At 40.4% G+C, this 20,166-nt stretch overlaps 2 protein-coding genes across 6 annotated transcripts in view; one reads left to right on the forward strand and one right to left on the reverse strand.

Annotated features, from left to right (window-relative positions):
• Window positions 1–12,931, forward strand: part of fbxo38 (F-box protein 38) — a 189,429-nt gene extending 176,498 nt beyond the window's left edge. For all 5 annotated transcript variants that reach the window (XM_036130053.1, XM_036130054.1, XM_036130055.1 and 2 more), the window contains 2 exons: window positions 11,340–11,453; window positions 11,889–12,931. In XM_036130053.1, coding sequence (XP_035985946.1) covers window positions 11,340–11,453; window positions 11,889–12,067 — 293 coding nt within the window. In that variant the 3' untranslated portion in view covers window positions 12,068–12,931. The remainder of the gene's footprint in view (window positions 1–11,339; window positions 11,454–11,888) is intronic.
• On the reverse strand, window positions 169–2,462 carry LOC118559370. The gene is made up of 3 exons (XM_036130057.1): window positions 2,197–2,462; window positions 1,781–2,063; window positions 169–1,642 (listed from the first exon to the last, which is right to left on the reverse strand). Exons 1-3 carry the CDS (start codon window positions 2,325–2,327, stop codon window positions 1,172–1,174), a joined length of 885 nt encoding a protein of 294 aa, XP_035985950.1. The 5' UTR covers window positions 2,328–2,462; the 3' UTR covers window positions 169–1,171.
• Window positions 12,932–20,166: the final 7,235 nt, after the last annotated feature.

Consider the following 20,166-nt stretch of genomic DNA (forward strand, 5'->3'; position numbering starts at 1 on the left):
GCAGCGTATGGGGGCAGGCAGCGTCTCAGGGTTCGTGGGATGGGTTCTGGTTTGCCGGCCCATTCGGTTCATGTTGGCACTGTTGTGCAATTACACACTCTTTTAAAGTTATTTAATGATTTATAAATAACTCTGTTGGGTATTATACTGTAAATATCCGCTCTAGAGCTGATATCAGGAAAATAGTTGAAAGGGATGATTGGAGCACGGGCGCTCTTTTTACAGCAAACTCTGCACAAACACGGAATAAATAAGTGACAACTTCTCTTCAAGTTAAATAATTTATTAACCAAACTAAAATAAACATGCAGAGAACATCACTTTAAAATGCTGTTAATCTGAATAAACATTGTATTTCAATCAACAAATCCTCTGTACTAGGCTAGTGAAACTTAACTAAAACTACTAAGCAAAATTAAGATAAAAAGAAGCGAAGGAACTATATAAAACAAAACATTATTTGACGCAATGATATTTTATCTGAGTTAAGAACCATAGTTTATCTTACAGTTTTTCTCAAATGCTAAAACACATTTCACAAACGTTTCGTCCATGTTCTCCAATGTCTAAACACAACACCCTTTTCTAAAGCTACATAAACACAACCACACCTTCTCCCTTCAAAACTAAAACTTTCACACCCAAAGAGCAGCTCGAAGCTTCCAAAAATGTAAACACTATACACATTATTACACACTACAGCAAAACAATTGAAAACACAATGCTCAATTTGTGAGAAGGTTCTTTGTTTCTTTACTGCCAATGTATATTTTTAGAAACTTTACAATTCTGGATCTTCTTAGAGTTCTGCAGAGGATTGGGCATTTAGATTTGTTAGTTTCATATGAAGGGTATAAATCTATAGTAAATTCTGTACACTACTGTAACACAACTCACTGCAAAAGCAGAATCTATTGCACACAACAGTACTCTTGAAAACATGATCAGGGTGTGAAGTTTTTTTTATTCATTTTACAGTATTTACACCACAATCACTGTGCGGCATCATGTCGCTGAGCTGCATCAGGCCACATCACCTCATCCACATCACAGGCTATATTGTCTCTTGCCAGGCACCGTGGGAAAAATGCCCTGGAATGGCGGATCCATCCTTGGAAGTTCTCCACTGGGATGTCAACATAGGAGGTTTTCTCTAGTGTATGGTTGTCTGTCATAAACCTTCCATCTCCACGATGAGAAGAACTCCTCTATAGGGTTCAGGAAAGGGGAGTAGGGTGGCAGACAGGCGTTTACGTAAAAAGTGGTTACTGTTGGTGGTGAACCACTCACTGATTTGGTTTGTTGTGTGGAAGCGTACATTGTCCCAAATGATCACATAAATGGGATGTTCGGGCCCAGGATGGTGTTGTTGGCGGTCCAGGAGGATATCTTTTAGCTCCTCTAGGAAGGTTAGGAGACGTTGGGTGTTGTAAGACCCAAGGACAGCCTGCCGGTGGACAAGCCCCTCCAAACCCATAGCCCAAAGAGTAATATTACCCCCCCGTTGGCCAGGAACCTCAGTGATGGCTCTTTGGCCAATGATGTTACGGCCTCTTTGCCTTCGTTTGTGCAGGTTGAAGCCAGCCTCATCCAGGAAGAGGTACTCATGAGATCTGGCCATCGCGTCCAACTGTAATATCCTCTGTGAAAATGTGAAAGTGCACAGGTGTTCAGAACAGTCAATCAGGTAGCATATTACTGTATTGTCCAGAAGTAATGTAGGCCACTGAGCAACACAGTATGTTTACTAACTGTACTGTGAACATGGATGTATACCTACTTGCACATACTCGTAACGTAGGTCTTTGTGTCGTGCAGAGTTTCGCTCAAAGGGAACCCTATAGACTTGTTTCATCCGCATCTTTTGGCGCCAGAGAACTCGGTCTATTGTGGCCAAGCTGACATCATCAATGCCCTCAAAGTTCACATTATCGTCAATGACTTTGTCTCTGATCTCCCGGAGTCTGATGAGGTTGTTCTCACGAACCATATCCACAATGGGGGTTTCTTGTGCCGCTGTAAATATGGCAACCCGCCCACCTCTATGTGGCATTCTTTCAACTCTAAAGAAAGAAACGTGTCGTCAATTGACATGTTTTACAATACAGTAACAACTGATTTGAAACTACTGTAATAGACTACTTTCACAGGCTTGTAAAATTGTATTGTGACAAAGAAAGCAATAGAGTACAATACCTGTTGTGTTGTCTGAATGCCCTGATAATGGTGGCCACGGTGAACCTACTCAGGTTTGGACGGACTCTTAGTCCTGCTTCAGCCATTGTCATGCCATGGACAATGATATGGTCAATAACTGTTGCTCGCATCTCGTCTGTAATGATGGTATGAGGTTGTCTTGCTCTCCCTCATGGACCTTCTCTCCCTTGTTGGCCTGCTCCTCTTCCTCCCTGGCCTGCTCCTCTTCCACCATGGCCTGCTCCTCTTCCACCATGGCCTGCTCCTCTTCCACCATGGCCTGCTCCTCTTCCACCATGGCCTGCTCCTCTTCCACCATGGCCTGCTCCTCTTCCTCCTCTGACGCGATTACCTCTTCCCCTGACTCTGCCTTCATCCATTGTGTTTGTTTGGAATCTTCAGCAAACTGTGCACTCTGAACTTGCTTTTATACATGTGGTCACAGCATTAGCAACAGGTGTTTTCAATTTTGAGTCATTGTGTGTAATGAGTGACGCCAGGTGTGTTCATTTTGTTCAAATATTGCTGACTGTGGCAAGCATTTTGCATCACATGAGCTTTCATTTGAGAATATGAGCAGAGTTCTTTTGCAACTTGTGTTTTAGCAAGGAAAAATGTGTTAAGATTTATGTGAATGGAGGATTGTGTTTTGTGAATTGTGTCTTCATGTGAAATGTGTTTATGATATTGGAAAATGATGGCTAGATTTAGTAAATGTGTTTAGACAACTGGTCATTTGGTTTAGAGGATTGGCTTTTGTGTTTTAGCATTTGAGAAAAACTGTAAATTTTCACTCAGCTTGTGGGTCCTTGTTATGGGAGTTCTGAACAGATAACTGATTTCCCTGAGTTACTGAAGAAGGAGACGGTGGAGTGATACAGTTCCAGCACCTTTATTGAGAAACGTAGCAGAGATCACATAGATGGAAAGTAATCGCACCCCACGGTTCCGCTGCGGTCTGCGTCTGCCCTGTCTCTGCCTGTCTCACTTTTCGGCTCCCCCAATACTGCACAGTGGCCTTCCCATGAGACAAAAAAAGACAGTCTATTGTAAACAATCAGTATCCCTCAGCAGCTGCAGCATTTGGCCTTGCAATCAGCAAACAGTGGATCTTATACACAGACATCAGGTCTCCAGGTCTCCTCTGTCCGAGTGGTGTGAGGCCATAGTGACTTCAGGATAATAATTCTTATAACAGTCCTTGAGATGCTTGTGAGTCTGAGTCCCATATGGCTCGCAAGGGTGACTGGCCCCAGCCACCCTCTCCTTGAGAGTCCCAGGCCATCCCAAAGATGGGGTTCACCTACATGAGTGGTTACACTTGTGCAGATTCTGAAGCAGCTGATGTGCATGATGTTCAGTTAAATACTGTACGTTATCTGCAGGTCAGAAAATTACATGTCAATAAATGTCAAATATACAGTGGGAAATCCTGGGTGTTATTTCATGTTTAAGTTAAGTGTTAGTTTTGGGAAAAAAGTTGTTCATAGTGAGTCAGTGCATTTACAACTTGGGGAACTTCTTGACACCACTTTGTATCACTTGTCATGATTTCACAGGTGGTGCAAGTGCACTTGTAATAAAACATGTCTAACAAATAATCAAGGCTGAATATAATATATTGTAATTAATGTTTATTTAAATATTCCAATGTAAAGTTTAAAAATGATACAACAGGTATCGTCTTCTAATTTAAAGAAAATCAGCTGTCTGCTGCTGCTCCTCCTTGCTGTGCAGCTTCACCTCCAGGGGAAGCTCTTGGTTCTGCTGGTGGCTTGTACATAGAAAGAGCTGCTCCCAAAACAGCAAGCCACTCTCGGTCAGCTGATAGTTGTAGCCCTTTCTATTGAAACGTAGACTCCTCCTTACTTTGTGTTGTCAGCCATTGTAGCAGTGGTTGATTTATGCTCCAGGGTTCCCCTTTTACGTCACAAAGGTGCGCAACAGAATCTCAAAAAAGTGTTTTAGTGAGTAAACACTTATATCTCAACATATATATATCATATATCTCAACAACCGTTTATTTAATCTGTACAATATTGCAATATGTGAGCTATAGGGGCTTAAGTTATCACACTGGATCAAAAAGAGATGTAGAATATCTTTGGAGGATGGGAACTTGTCTCTGTTTATTCAAAGCTCTCGGAAACAACAGCTCAACAACTGCTTCCGCCGTTGTAACCCCTAACAGACCGGAAGTGTCCCCCCACTTCAAAATAAGGGCATCTGAACATAACATAGTTTACCCGCGTACAGTCGTCCCCACTTAAAAAATGCACCATTTCCACAAACCACACAGAAAAAAAATGGTTTTTAAATATATATTAATAAAAACAGGAATCAGCATTTAGGGTACATAACATACTAAAATAACACAGTGTAGCCTCAACATCAGGGCAGTCAAAAGTGGCCGGTCAATGGCGGCAAATCGCTGTCTATAGCAGCTCTTGCCGGCGCCTACATTTCCCTGATGATATAATTGAGCGATATTTGTGCCTTCTGGTTGAGCGTGCAGGAACCAATCCGAGCTCAACTCTGAAAAACTCTTCTCCTGCGACGCTCGTGGAGAAACAGCCAAGTGAGCGCACAGCACAGCTGGTGTTGAGCATGGAATGAGCATGGAATGAGCAGGTCAACCGCGCGAGCAGAGAAGGAACTGAGTGAAACAACACGTGCGCGCTCAAAACCGTTAGTAAATTGTCATATATTCACCTAATCTGATCTGTTTTATATGGTGCTAGTAATTCAAATTCAACTAATGTTATGCAAATTAGTTCAAAACCTTGTTAAAACATGATAATAACATGTGAAAAAATGTTTTAAGAATAATAATAAAAAAACAAAGGTTGTTTTTGAAGAATTGATCATTCACTTTTTTTTGCTTTTTATTCAATTTAAAACATGCACTCTGACTCTATTCTTTAAATAATCACCAGTCTTGAAAGCTTCCAAAATACATCAGGGAGACTCTATTTTTCAAAATTCTCCCCTTCGGGGCTCGGGCATCAGCATAAGTGCACCCACCTACGTGATAGTGTGTGGCCTGCTACTGTAAAAAAAGTTTGACTGCCCTGCAACATACCTGCTAACTTATACAAGGAATACTGATACGTTTATTTTAATCTCCTAACCTTAAAGAGAAAGACCAGACAGACGGTGCAAGTTTCACAGGCTTTTGCAAAAGGGGAGGGGCTTTGCACCGACTCCAAAGGGTCTGTCTCATTACAGACCTTTTTATTTCATGCAAGCAGGATGCATTGTCACAAGACATTGCATTGTTACAAGACAATGCGGTTGAGAGAAGAGACAAACAACTCCTTATCTGGAATTCCTTTCCACTGTCTTCAATCAATTAAACCAGTTCTAGCTAGCACTTATTGTGCAATTATACATTGTTTGAAAGTTATTTGTTTATCAAATAAACCTCTTTCTGTTCAGTATTGTCTGGTGATGATCAGCTCTTAAGCTGATATCAAGACAATGGTTAAAAGGGGTGAATTCAAGCACTAGCGTTCTTTTAACAGCAAAACCTGCACACACATAGAATAAAGGAGTGACAACTTCTTTCCAAGTCCAAGAATTTAATAACAGAAATAAAATGAACAAAAAGAAGCTAAGGAACTATTTACATGCTAAACAAAAGACAAAACAAAAGTGGTTGGTTATAATCAGAATACTTCAGTGAATCCTTGTTCACTAAAGATCTGATTCCAAAAAGGAGTTAAAAAAAACATTTGGCATGTGTTTCAACCCATTCACAATGCAAAGCCCAAGTTAACAAGAACATTATTTTGAGTAAATAATATTCTTGAGACTGATTTGCTCAGTAAAATCACTTAAACCCTTACGACCGAGTTTGTTAATGCGATTCTCCCTCCGGGCTTCTGGGGTCGCTGTAGCAAATCGGTGGCTAAGAGGTTACAACAAAGAGTTATCAAAATTGCCTTCACCAACATTAATATTCGATAGTAATGCGGGGATAAGGCTCATAGCACCATCGAAGGATGGTGGAGCCGAACGATTAAGCTTTGTGCTTTAAACAAACTCCTTTTGAAATGTCCGGTACCGGATGTTAGCAAGGCTAATAGCAGTTTGGCTAGCGGGCGTTTGGCACAAACAAATAAAGGCTTTAGTTTTATTTTTAGTCATAATGAGTGGGCTGGATAACGTTAACATTAATGTCCCATCAATGTATGAAACCCTTGTGGAGATAACCTTCCTGTTAAAACCTTAAAATACACTCAAATGATATTAGCAGTACCATAAACGGAAGGCTAGCGTGAGCTATTTCGTTAGCCCGTTGTTGTAAGCATTGTGTGTCCAACGGTTTACAAAACATTTCCCAATAAACCTTTTACTTCACCCTCAGCTCGCTGCCCAACCTGTTGATGCCTCATGTGTGAGTTTTGTCCACATTGGCCGTTCAAGGAAGGACGTAAAAGCAGGGAGAATCGTTGGTTTCTTCTTAGCAGGCTAGCGCTTAGGTCTTCAACCCTGAGCTAACCAACAGCATGTGGAGGGAATGCTAGGGGTGTCTGCGGCCTTGCAGAAACACGCATGTGTGGTCAGGACCGATGTCCATTCAATAGTCGGATCGTTCAGCTTGTCTGGTGAGGTGAGACATCCACCGCCTTGCGTCTGCTTTCCTGCAACAGCTGACAACAATGAACAAAGCTGTTTCGGTGATCTGTACTGACTGCGGCTGATTTGTGCAGCAGTCAGAGTGAAACTTAGCTCTGTCCCAGTGTGTTGTTTATCCGGATTCAGTCAGGTCCTCTATTGAAGCTGGCAGACATTAGCAGACCCTGGATCAAGCATGGCTGGTCCAGGCACCTTCCCTCAGCTGCTGGCTTGTGTGTCGGTCAGGCCCGACCAGGGCCTCATGGTCCAGGCCTTCTTTGTCTGCTCCAGGGAGTGGTGGTCTGAGAGAGCTGCTGTAGAGCTGAAGAGGTCTGCTGAAGTGAAGAAGGCTCTTTGTCTGTGGGAGGAAGGTGTTATAGCAGCAGGACCCCTGGTGAGAGAAGGGGGGGCTTCCCCGCTGGCTCTCTGCCTGTGTATCCTTTGCAGCAGGATAGAATTCTTTTTGTCACCTCTTCCCTACTGTTCAGAATCCAATCTGAGATCAATTATGTATCATGGTGTTAGTATGGCATAACACACTTAATCCCCTTTCTGGATGCAGCAATCATGAGTTACTTCCTCTCCCCAAGGGTCAAATGAGCAGATTTCATTTCCACACAAACATGTCCAATAGTAGAGAGCAACAAGACTAAGTATATAAAATGGTAAAGGATTAATAAATCCAACAAACACAGTATATCATTACATCACATAATCAGTAAAACGCACTGGTGGTCTGGTACAGTGTCCAGCCCAAGAAACCTTCGCATGAACACTTGAATAAAAGGCGACCCCTTCTGGTTTAGAACCAGCACTTGCATCATGACTGGTGAAGGGATGGGAATAGCAGGTACAGAAGTACTTGATAATAGAGCAGGGTCTGGTGGCTGCGCCGATTGTAAACACACAGTAGAGGTCCTGGTTGGACCAGTCGATGGGAATGTTGTGGGTAGACAGTCATAATCGGTTATAGTGTTCAGTTTGCAATGAAGTCTCTTCTCTAAATGGACTTCCAATTACATATGCCACTCCATCAGAGTGGTCCCTGTCCAGTCTTTGATGTACCACGTATGGTGCATTCCAGTGTGGAGTCAGGTTCATTCAACCACACTAGATCCCCAGCCTTGTAAGGGCAATGTCGTTGCCCTCTATCATAGAAGGACTTTTGTTTGTCAATTGAAGTCATATTGTTACTCCTACACAGACGGAAAGCAGTATCCATATGCCTGTGCAAAGAGAAAACGGTTGTCTAGAGAATCATGTTTTGAAATACATTGTAGTCCCGGACCTAGTATCATGTCTTCACTATCATGGCTTCCCTACCATGGGGGAGGAACTATGGTGTGAATCTGGTACTGGAATGCACACTAGTGTTGTATGCAAATGCAACCTAAATATGCAAAGGCAACCTGTGAAGGGAAGGAGTTCCACTCATCCTCGCAGCTTCCTGTCTTGGCAAGCTGATCAATGACAGTCCGATTAAGCCTCTCTGCCTTGCCATCAGACATGGGATTATATGGTGTAGTGTGTGTCTTCTTGACCGCCAACATCCAACACAACTAGTTGATAGCCTCAGGTTCGAACTGTCTACCCATGTAGAGCTGTGTGTCGTCTGCATAGTTATGATAGCTGATGTTGTTGTTTTTTATTATCTGGGCTAGAGGGAGCATGTAGATATTGAATAGGAGGGGACCCAGGATGGACCCTTGGGGAACCCCACATGTGATTTTTGTCATCTCTGATGTAAAGTTACCTACTGATACAAAAAATTCCCTGTCCTTTAAGTAGGATTTAAACCAGTTGAGAGCTGTACCAGAGAGACCGACCCAGTTTTCCAGGCGTTCTAACAGGATGGAGTGATCGACTGTATCAAATGCTGCACTGAGGTCCAATAGAACCAGCACGGTAGTTCTTCCACAGTCTGTATTTATATGGATGTCATTAAACACCTTGATAAGGGCGGTCTCTGTACTGTGGTGAGCACGGAAACCTGACTGGAAAACGTCAAAGCAGCTGGTCGTTGTTAAGAAGGAGTTTAATTGTTGAAATACAACTTTTTCAATGATCTTACTGATAAAAGGGAGGTTTGAGATGGGCCTGTAGTTCTGGAGTAGAAGTTTGTCTAAATTGTTCTTTTTCAGCAGTGGTTTGATAATTGCTGTTTTTAGGGACTGGGGAAAAACTCCTGACAGAAGGGACGCGTTTATTATCTGAGTCAAATCAGACGCTATGACAGGTAAAACTTTTTTAAAGAAAGCTGCGGGGAGAACATCAAGGCAGCAGGAGGAGGAACTTAACTGCTGAATTATCTGCTCTAAGCTTTTGGAGTTTATTTGGCTGAATTGGGACATTTGGTCAAAATCAATTCTGGTAGGAGACAACGTTGGTACTGAACTTAGTATGGATGTACAAACAGATCCTCTAATCTTTGGTCTCTAATCTAATTTGATCCTCTAATCACATGGTCAAGAATATACCCTTCAAAAAGACACTCAGCTGTTTGTTAGCAGTTAGCGTGACCTTTCTCAAATTTCCTTATTTATCGTCGGTTTAACGGTTGCAAAGATAATATTTTTGTTGCCAAAATATGTGTTTGTGAAGCTACCCTTTTCGTTAGCTGTGCCTAACAGTGCCTAATGAACAGTGCAGCCAGCTGTTTTCAGTGCAAACTGTCTTCCTTATACTTTACATTCCTCTTTGGTCAAGTTGACCTTCTTTTTGCTTTTGTAAATAAGTTTTACACATTTAAATGTATCGCTATTAATCTGTTTTAGAACATTGATGACCGTTCAGCAGGATTTTTTATGTGCTGCTTGTTGTGCCATAAAAGCCATGATGAAAATTAAGTCAGATTTAATTCTGAACATGTAACTGGAGGACAAGTTAAAAGGAATTTCACACTTTGGCAGAGACGGCCTCTAGTAGCAGGGTGCCCTCGCTGCTACTAGCCACTCACTGGCCCAGATCCTCCATTGCGAGCTCTAAGGAGGAGACTCATTCTGTCTGTTCCTCCAGGGCCTGCTGCACCTGGTCTAGTTTGGAGCTAAGCATGTTGGCAGTAGATTTGAACTCAGATTTCAGATCCGCATCGTGCTGCTGAAGCAGTGCGGTGATAGTCTCTAGCGTTAAGCTAGCGTCCTCCTTGTTACTTCCTTCTGCGCCCTTGCAGGCCATCCCTAGTGGGTAAGTAATCAAAAACAATAGCCAAGATGTTTTTGTATTGATAGGTGGCGTAGAATTAGCTTTCTGTGGGGTAAATTTAGTTAAAAGGCTGGATTTTCTGGAGCAGTCCGTTGCTACGTCTATCCTGTCCACATGGCAAACTGGAAGTTCCATTCCATGTTCTTTAAGTTGAACTTTGGTTCTTTAACTCAGATAAAGTTATTTTATCAAATAATGTTTTGTTTAACTCAGGATTTGCATTGTGAATGTGTTGAAACACGTGCCAAATGTTGTTCTAAATTAGTTAAGCTAATTTAACTCCATTCCATGTTCTTTAAGTTGAACTTTGGTTCTTTAACTCAGATCTGCAGTGAACCAGGATTCACTGAATTATTCTGATGATCAACCACTTCTTGTGTTTTGTGTCTTTTGCATGTACATAGTTCCTTAGCTTCATTTTATCTTCATTTTGCTTAGTAGTTTTAGTTAAGTTTCACTACCCTAGTAGAGAGAATTTGTTGATTGAAATATTTACCCCGTTTACACTACCCTTTTGTAACCAAGCCGAGACCAGTCCGAGCTTGGTAACCGAGATAACTATCGAGTGTAAATGGAATGCAAACTGAACTGAACCGAGCTAGGTACAACCGGACCTCGCTAAATGCAGACCAGTTCCATGTGTGGGTTCGGCTCGGTTTTTCCTTATCTCGGTTATCTGATAACAAAGAGCGCATGAGCAGACCGCGTCATCTCCGTGCGGTCAGCAGATATTTCAGACATTCATAAAAATACTAGCTTCTCTACCGTGACACATGATTTCCAGTGATGATTCTGCTTAGCAGTGTGATCAACTTCAGCGTCTGTCCTTGTTTCCTGCGTCTGTAAATCCTTATTACACGTTTGTTTGTCTTATTCACTTCCTGCTTAACTGATCCAAGCTCGGACCCAGCTCGGCCTGGATCAGTATAATTAGGGTAGTGTAAATGGGGCTATTGTGTTAATTCAGATAAACATCTTTATATAGTGATGTTCTCTGGATGTTAATTTTATTTCTGTTATTAAATTCTTGACCTTGAAGAGACGTTATCACTCCTTAATCTATGTGTGTGCAAAGTTTGTTGTTAATAGATTGCCAGTGCTCGGGTCATCCCTTTCAACTATTGTCCTGATATCTGCTCTCTGGCTGATATTCATCGGACAATACCTAACAGAGTTATTTATCAAACATTAAATAACTTTAAACAGTGTGTAATTGCACAAAATATTTGACACTAGGGTTTTTTTTGTAAAATGTGTTTCCTTCATTGACAGAGTTTTTTGGTATAAGTCATCTTTTATAGTCTTCTACAATATTTTTTCAGGAGTTGTTGACGGAGCTCCATACAGCATGATAACAGATTTTCCCTGGCTAAGGACTCTGAGAGCAGCTGACCCCAACAGCTACGCCCGCTGTGACTTTGAGGATGATGAAAGCAGTAAGTATACAGAGTACATATAGATTGACCAACACTTAGCCATGTCATAGCTAGCTTAAAGTACACAGCCCTCTGTATTTTAATCCCAAATCAGAGTCTTTTTCAATGAACCAGAATATATATATGCATCATGATCTTCAGTTGGTAAACTACATCTATTGCTAAATTTTAGAACTGAAGCAAATTTATACTACTGCACTAGTTTGAAAAGATGTTGATCTCAAAACAGTTTATGTTAAAGTCTTATGAATGAAAGGCAGAAGATTTATGTATCTAAAATGAATAATGGATCTCCAGCTTCTTTAGAGACATGTAAGAATGTCACTGAACAGTATTCCTTGGAGCTTGTCAGGTTGACCACTTTGTGCAGCTGCCCTAAAAGGAACTGTTTTACCATATATGACAACTCCTGTAAATGTATTTTTTTTCTATTAGCCACTATCTATGCTCCACGGCGTAAAGGGCAATTGTCTGCTGACATCTGCATGGAAACAATTGGTGAGGAGATCTCAGAGTGCAGACAGAGCAAGAAAGGAGTGTTCCAGAGAGTGGTGGTTCTCTTCCTGCATCATTGTGATATGCCTGGAGAGCCTGTGGATGATGACTATATCTAGACAAGAAGAACTCTGAACCCCAGGGTCCTGACCTAAAGGTGTTTCTGAATGTAACAATAGCTTTGGAAAGCAGTAGGTTAGACCTGTCTTTCTGTGCAAAATTGTATTAGGTACCTGAAGAAAAGGGGGTAGATGCTTTGAAATAATGATGGTAAGCTTGTGTCGGACCACCAAAGTGCTGAACCTACAATTTTATTTACATCAGTAAGGTGAAAACTACATTCTTTGGATGCTGATGATTACCTTACCAAAAATAAAAAAGGTACATTAATCTTAGATTACCTAAAGTTCCTCACTGCTGATTTTATTTTTAAAAAGTGTTCTAGTGCTTCTGATGGTAGAATACATGCAAACAAATGATGATGCTTTATTTGCTCTGATCTTTTTTTCCACAATCTATTATTGAAAACAAGTTTTCATTTATTTCTTTTTTTAGTAATCTTTTGGAGTTGATTTTGTTTTCTCTTCATGTAAACATGATTTTGGATCTTTTAAAAAGCAGAGCTTGTGAATGACAGGTTACAGTAGTGATTTAACCCTCAATTTCATATGTGCTACAGAGTTGGATTTCTGTTGAATCCTTTAATGGGTTTTTGAAGAATACATTTTTTTTTTATTCGCTAAAGGTTTTTTAGTTTTTCTTTACAATTTGCTTTTTGACAGATTTTTGTAGTTTTATCCTGAAATTCTTCATCACTTAATAAAAAATGTTTCTGATTTCAAGAGATGAACCTGTGTATTCTGCATATAATTAACTCAGCAAAGAAATCAAATGAAAATTGATATTCACAGTATGTTGCTTGCCGCGTGCAAGAGACATGATCTTGTTAAAAAAAAATTGTGAAATAAAGTTATTTCCCAGATCTCTTGCAGAATATTTATTTTTCTGAAAGGCACAACTGTCAGTTATTTTTAAGCTATCCACTTCCATCTTTTTTTCTTTCTTTTTTTTTTTTTTAAATAAAAACACTGCACTTTGAGACTTCCGGTGGCGCAAAGAACAAGATGACAGCATAAAACGTGCACTCCTAACTGATTAAAAAGAAAAAAACCAAATTTTCAAACCAGGAGATTTGTTTTATAGCCTTTACGAGTGCTACTATGCTGGGGGGAGAAAATGGGGGCCCTAGCAAGGGACTGAGAAGAAGAAAAGGGTAATGCTGTGTGTAATGTATTAACTTTAATCTGTTTTTATACACTTTTATGAAGGTTCAATATATTTTTATATGCTTCAAAGTAGAATGTGAATAGATTAGGATAAGATGCACTGTTGCTGAGCAAGGTAGCAGAAGAGAGTGTCTCAAGGCCAGGTCAGCAATTAGCAGAAGAGAAGGTTTCAACGGAAGGAAAATACAAATCCATAAAAGGTAAAGGTAGCTGTTAGGGAGTAGAAACCGATACTGTGTACGTCATTTGCTTGTGTGACTCTGTGAAATCATCCTTTGAAGTTAATAAAACTAGCCTGAATGGGGAGAGAGACCCAGAGTTGCTGCCCGCAGATGCTGGCAGGTGCATCTCTCCCTTCGCGAAGGTGAAACTGAATTCTGCGTCCATGGCTGAGTTTTTGATTTAAGTCCTGCACAACGAATCAACGAACCCGGAGAAGCAAGACGGCTTCAACAGCTGCTGACACTGTGGGTGACTCTGAGGATATGTTACTGTGAGGGGGCAATGCTAACAGAGCAACCTTCTTCGCTAGCTTCCATGTGTGAAGCCATTAATAATGCTATGGCCAAGCCCATGTGGAATTCAGTTGTACTGGCCTAATCCTGCTTCGCTACTGAAGGCCCATTTTTACCCCGGTTTAAGATTTGACAATAAATGAGAAAACATTGATCAGAGGTAAAAAAAACATTGCAATATGCATATTTAATTTATTAGAAATTAATCTTCATGTGTTATCCTACCCAGCAACGGGGGGGGGGGGGATACCTTACTGCCTAAGATATTTTTCTCAACAATTGTTAAGCTTTCTCAACAGCTGCAGCAGCCACAGTAAATTTTTCTGAAGACATGAAAAAGCAGCTTGGTGAGGTACGAATGAGTTTTGGAAACGGCAAGTACTGTTCTGTACTACTTGGCCCCCTACCTTCATTCATTATCTTACAGTAAAGCCAACACCCAAACTTCATGTGTGTGGAAGAAATATTTTGTATGTTACTAGTACAGGATGGCTCACGGAACAGGGCCCTTTCAACTTTTGTTCTTTATTCTCTTGCTATGTAAACTACTTAGTCTATGGAGTTAATGGCAGCCACCACTGCAAAGACTTTTTTGAGGGAACCCTGCCCCTTTGTGGACGATTCACCTCCCTACCCTAGACGCCACAGAGCGGCCTTTATGATGGAAGTTCACATTTGTTTACGTTTCCCAGAGTTGTATTTTCCTGCATACTTGTACTTTATGCGCTGTTCTTTATTTTGGGGTGTGAGGAGAGAGTACTTGACATGTTTTAATTTTGTTCATGCAATACAAACAATACAAAATAACTAGACAAGCCCCACCAAGAGAAGCAAACTAATATCAAAAGCAAAAAGGAAAAGGCTGAAGTAATATTTTGGCTGGATACCCATCTATGTAGTTAAGAGCATGAGAAACTGAAGAAAATGGGCTTTAAACATACATACTACTCATCAAAAGTGGGTTGCAAAAAGGGAGTGGCCATTATGATGCCTAATTCTGTTTACTTTGAGTTTCAAGCAGAAACGCAGGTACATCATAGTCAATGGCAAGATCGATGGCAAGGAGGTTAACCTTACTGTCTACTCACCACCAGGCAGTAAAATATTTTTTTTAAAGAATATCCTTGATCTAATGACACCACAGTCTTCTGGAGTTGTGATTTGTGCAGGCGATTTCAATATGGTTTTGGATCCTAAACTAGACACTGCAAATAGAAAAGGAAATGTGGTTTAAAGGGAGAATTAAAGACGTAGGCATATTGGATGTTAGGAGAGACCTTCGTAAACAAAACAGACTACACTTTTTACTCACAGACACGTTGTTCACTCCAGAACAATTACCCAATTATTTATAATACTGAAAGACAGAGTACATGAATACAAAATTGCTCACAGAGACTTGTCAGACCATTCCACTGTTCATTTAAAATTACATTTGAATTGCAGATGTAAATCAACTATGTGGAGACTCAATGTTAGCCTACTAAACGACTTCCAATTTAAAGAGAATGAAACAATTTACAAACTTATTTAGGAAATTATGATGGTAGTGTAATTCCTGCAATATTGTGGGGTGCATCTAAGGTCTTACTAAGGCTTTATGACAACAGAAACTGCTTCAACTAAAAAACAAAAAAAATCAAGAAATTAGGTGCTGCACAAAAACAACTTACGGAACTTGGGGGGGGGGGGACAGTTAAACGAAGAACCAACTATTACTTGTAAAAATGGGCCCACTTAGGCAAGAAATCGATAAATTTTACAGTGAGGAAGTAGAGAAGAAACTCAAGTTTACAAAACAAAGATATTACAAAGCAAGATCTACAGCCTCTAAAATGCTTGCTTGGAGAATGCACAAACAGCTATCAGATGCTAGTATTCATAAAATAAAAGAGGCTATAATGAAACAAATGATGTGAGCCAGATGGAATACAGAAAGCATTTGAAACATTCTATCAGACTTTATATGACCAACCTAATACAGTTGACAGTCATGCAATAGATTCTAGAAACACTAGCAGTTTCTTGAGTCAGTTAGATATACCCTCACTTGGCAAGGTACATAAGGAAAAATAAACCAAACCTATCGCTGTGGAAGAAATTGATAAGGCTATCTCTCCTCTGAAATCTAATAACAGCCGTGGACCTGTCGGTTTTCCCGGAGAATGTTATAGATCAATGAGAAAACAACTGATTCCAATTTTGGCACAAAGTTTTAATCACGCCTTTTAAGGAGTGTTTCCTCCACCCATCCTAGAGGGAGGCCACAATCTCAGTAATTCCAAAAGACGAGATGGATTTGAATCAATGTGTGTCCTATAGTCCCATTAGTGTCCTGAATCAAGACAATAAAAGTTTTGCTGACATATTAGCAAAACGGATGTAAGAGCATGGATTTCCTAATTGAGAAAGACCACATTGGGTTTATCTCAGGAAGGCAGACACAGGACAGTGTAAGGAGGACCCTTCATACTATGGAGCACATACACAAGCACAAATCACAGGCTATTTAATTAGTATAGATGCAAATAAGGCTTTTGATTCTGTTGGGTGGGGCTTTCTGTATAACGTTATGGAAAAGTTTGGCTATCATCAGGATTTTATTCATACCATCAATACTTTGTATACATCCCCATAGCCATAATCAAAGTGAATGGCAACCACCTGCGTCATGTCAAGGCTGCCTGGCTAGTCCGAATCCTTTTAATCTTTTTAATGAACCGCTTGCACAAATTATACGACAAGATCCAACTTTACAAGGTATAAACATGAATGGCCCAGAGTACAGGATATGTCTCCATGCAGATGTCTTGACTAACCTTGAAAATCCATACTCCTCCATAATCCATAGATTCCAAGATTGATGGATTTTATGCAGAAATATGGTCCCCTGTCAGGTTACACCCTCAACCTTTAAAAAAATAAAACAATAATAAAAGCCCTTGTGTATAATTATGAACCAACACCTTTAAATATAAATTTAATTGGGACTGTAGCTTTATGAAGTACTTGGGGTTGAGACAAACAAAAGATGTGTCTAAGCTTTATGCAGAACATTACCAACCCTTTAATACATGTATTAAAGCTGATATGGAGAGGTGGTCTCCTTTATCCTTGGATTTATGTAACAGGACCATGGCGATAAAGGCTAATATTTTACCCTTTTTCAGTCTTTACTTCTCCAAATCTTTGATTCGCAATTTGAAGAATGGCACAAAGCCACATCATGCTTTATTTGGAATGGAAAAGTGCCAAGAATAAGATATGACGCTACAACTACCTAAACCTAGAGAAGGGACGGGCTTGCTCTGTCTCAAATATTACTGTATAGCAGCCCAGATAAGGTTGCTGGTGCAATCAAGACTATGTAGCCAAATGGAAAACCATAAAGATGTCACTGTTAAATAAACAAGTTCTAAGCTTATTACCAAACCCTCTCTAGGTTAGAAATTGTGATTTCCAGAATCAATGGGTTAGATTTAGTAAGACATTCATATTTTAATGTGACCCTTGTATCATGCTCACTTTGATCCAGCTGTGATTGATACAATGGGACAAACTGGGCATTACTTCATTATGCCTCTTAATGGACAAACAGCTGGATCTGATAGATTTTCAAACTATGTCAGCAAAGTATGACCTTGGTCGACATGATTTTTACAAATACCTTCAGCTCAGATATTATATTAAAAACTTTATAAACGCTAACAATCGGACAACATATCTGGCATCACACAAATGTTTATAAAAGCATACAAAGCAAAACTACACAGGGAAATCATTGATGAATTATATTGGTACCTCAGAAAATTAAGGGGGCACTCTACATCTTATATCAAGGAGAAATGGCAACAGGGAGTGGGAGTCGCAACATCACCTGATGATTGGGAAGTCATAATTGACACGCAAATCAGCACTATGTATTCACATATGTGGAGAGATTTCTCCTGAAAAAAAAAGCATTAGATATTTCATTACACCGAAAGAAAAACATAGACAGGCTGGACAACCACCTGAATGCTGGAGAGATTGTGGACAATGCCCTGCAAACCACACCCATATTTTTTGGGCCTGTGCTGCATTAGACTCATATTGGAAAGACGTTCATCGAACGGTTAAGGAAATACTAGGCTTTGATGTAACATCTACATGTATTTAGGTTTACTATCCAAACCTGTCTAAAGCAGATAAATATCTTCTTAAAATTTTCATGGTTGTAGTAAAAAAAGCTATTACCAAGCGATGGCGTATCAAAACCCCCCAAATATAAATCAGTGGCTCATCATAGGGAAAAGCATTCAGTCCATGGAGGGCTTAACCTTTTTACTACGGCTTCAAAAACAGAAGGGTGTTGCCCTCTGGGAGAAATGGACAACCTACCTCATGTTAAGGGTTGATATTTGAAAATAGCCAATTTTGTGGTGCTTGTCTATGTTTACTCTTTATTGCATATACACGGGCTATTTTTACACTTTATTGTACATTTGATAACTACTTCTGTGTATTAAATAATCAGGGTGTTTGAATGCCTGATTGCATAAATCAAATCATTTGTGCAACTACTGTGTCTAGGATACAGTAGAACTCTTGTCTGTAAAAACCCAGACTCAGATGTAAACTTGGTGGATTCAATCCTGTTGTACTCGCTGTTTTTTAAAACAGAATCCAGGCTTTATTTACCCCGACCCGCAACGGACAACAGAAGCTCCACTGTATCCACTCTAGAGGCCTAGAGATCGGGGTAAGAAAAAAAGGAGACAGCAAAGCTGCCGGGCTGGCCTGCTGACTCGGCTAAAAGCTAACCCATAGAGACCAACACTCTCAAGCCTGATTTTGGCCAATATAAGATCCCTCGACAACAAACTTGATGAGATCTTGTTAAGAATCGCTGCGCGTAAGATTAACAGCTGTATAGCGATTTTCACAGAATCGTGGTTAGACTGCAGCGTAGATGGCACACGCTGTTCGAAGCTCATAGAACTGCAGCTGTAGCGAAAAGTAAAAGAGGAGGTCTGCTGCTCAGACCATATAAACTGGCTAGAGAGTTCAGCTCTTTGATAATTATTGCAGCTTACATCCAACCGACACCTAACACTAAGCTAGCTTTGGAGCAGTTCCACTGTTTTGTTACTGGCCAAATGAACAATAACCAAGAGGCTGCTATGATCATCGCTGGGGACTTTAACCATGTTACAGTTTTTGTTGATTGCTTTGACCTGTTTGAAGAAACTGGTAACTTCTAAGTTTTCATCATCACCACCTCAGCAGAGCAAAAGACACTTCTTGCAAATGTGTTAACCCATTCTTATTGGTTTGACACATTTTCTCTACCCTTTTGCAAAACAGTTAACGCAGATGTCATTCAAGCAGTCCAAACTTCATTGCTTAGCCAAACAGAAGTTTGGCTACCATGTTCGCAGCTCTTAGAAACTTCTTGATCGGTATGAAATCACTGAAGCACCTGCTTGATACTTCTTCACACAACTTTTAAATTTGCAATCAGTCTGCAGTGCCATGTTGTGTGTTGTTCTTTGCCAGCATGAATGGTCTAAGGCAGATGAGAGTCAGAGTAAGAAGTAGATGGCTCAGTGGAAGAAGATTATGAGGAAGAGGAAGCCGTGTGCGAGGTGGAGGTGTAGCTGAAAGGGCTCAAGTTACAGATGAAATTTAGGCAACTATGATTGATCATGTCTAAGTGACCTTTCACTTAGAGGGGCTGGGCAAAGAGTCCAACCTGTTCTCAATACAAACATGGTTGCATCTATTTAGAGTTTTTTCAACGGGAGAGCAGGTATTGCTGCTATACAGTATATACATCTCTATCTATTCCTATAGAAGAATTCTTCAGTGTATGGAGATGGAAGGTATATGATCACTGCATCTATATCATGAGCAGCAGCAGTCATTGCATTGAGCAAGGGCATCTGCTCATAGGGGCAGAGGCATGTCAAGGATGGATCAGGCATCCAAAAAGATTTTTCCCTAGGTGCATCACAAGGGAAAATATTGAGTATGATGAAGATGAGACCAAAAATAACTTTATTGTGTCCTGATCTAGATTAAGAAGAGCTTCTTTCAGTTCTCTCTCAGCACCAACAAAGTTAGTTCCGTTATCAGACCATAATTGTTTAATTTGTCCTCTTCTGCTGATAAATCTCCTCAATGCATTGATGCAAGAATCTGTATCAAGTGTAGCTGCAATCTCCAAATGGATGGCTCGACTTGCCAGGCAGGTAAACAAAACACCATATCTCTTGCAGCATCTTCTTCCTCTTTTAACTTCAAATGGCCCGAAATAATCAACCCCAGTACTAAAAAATGGGAGATGGTCTGGGAGAATCCTTGCAACGGGCAAGTCAGTCATTTTTTGCATTAAGGGCCGAGTGTTAAACCGCCTGCAGATGCTGCACTCACCAA

This window comes from Fundulus heteroclitus, unplaced genomic scaffold (assembly GCF_011125445.2).
Source record: "Fundulus heteroclitus isolate FHET01 unplaced genomic scaffold, MU-UCD_Fhet_4.1 scaffold_28, whole genome shotgun sequence".
Taxonomy (NCBI): Eukaryota; Metazoa; Chordata; class Actinopteri; order Cyprinodontiformes; family Fundulidae; genus Fundulus; species Fundulus heteroclitus.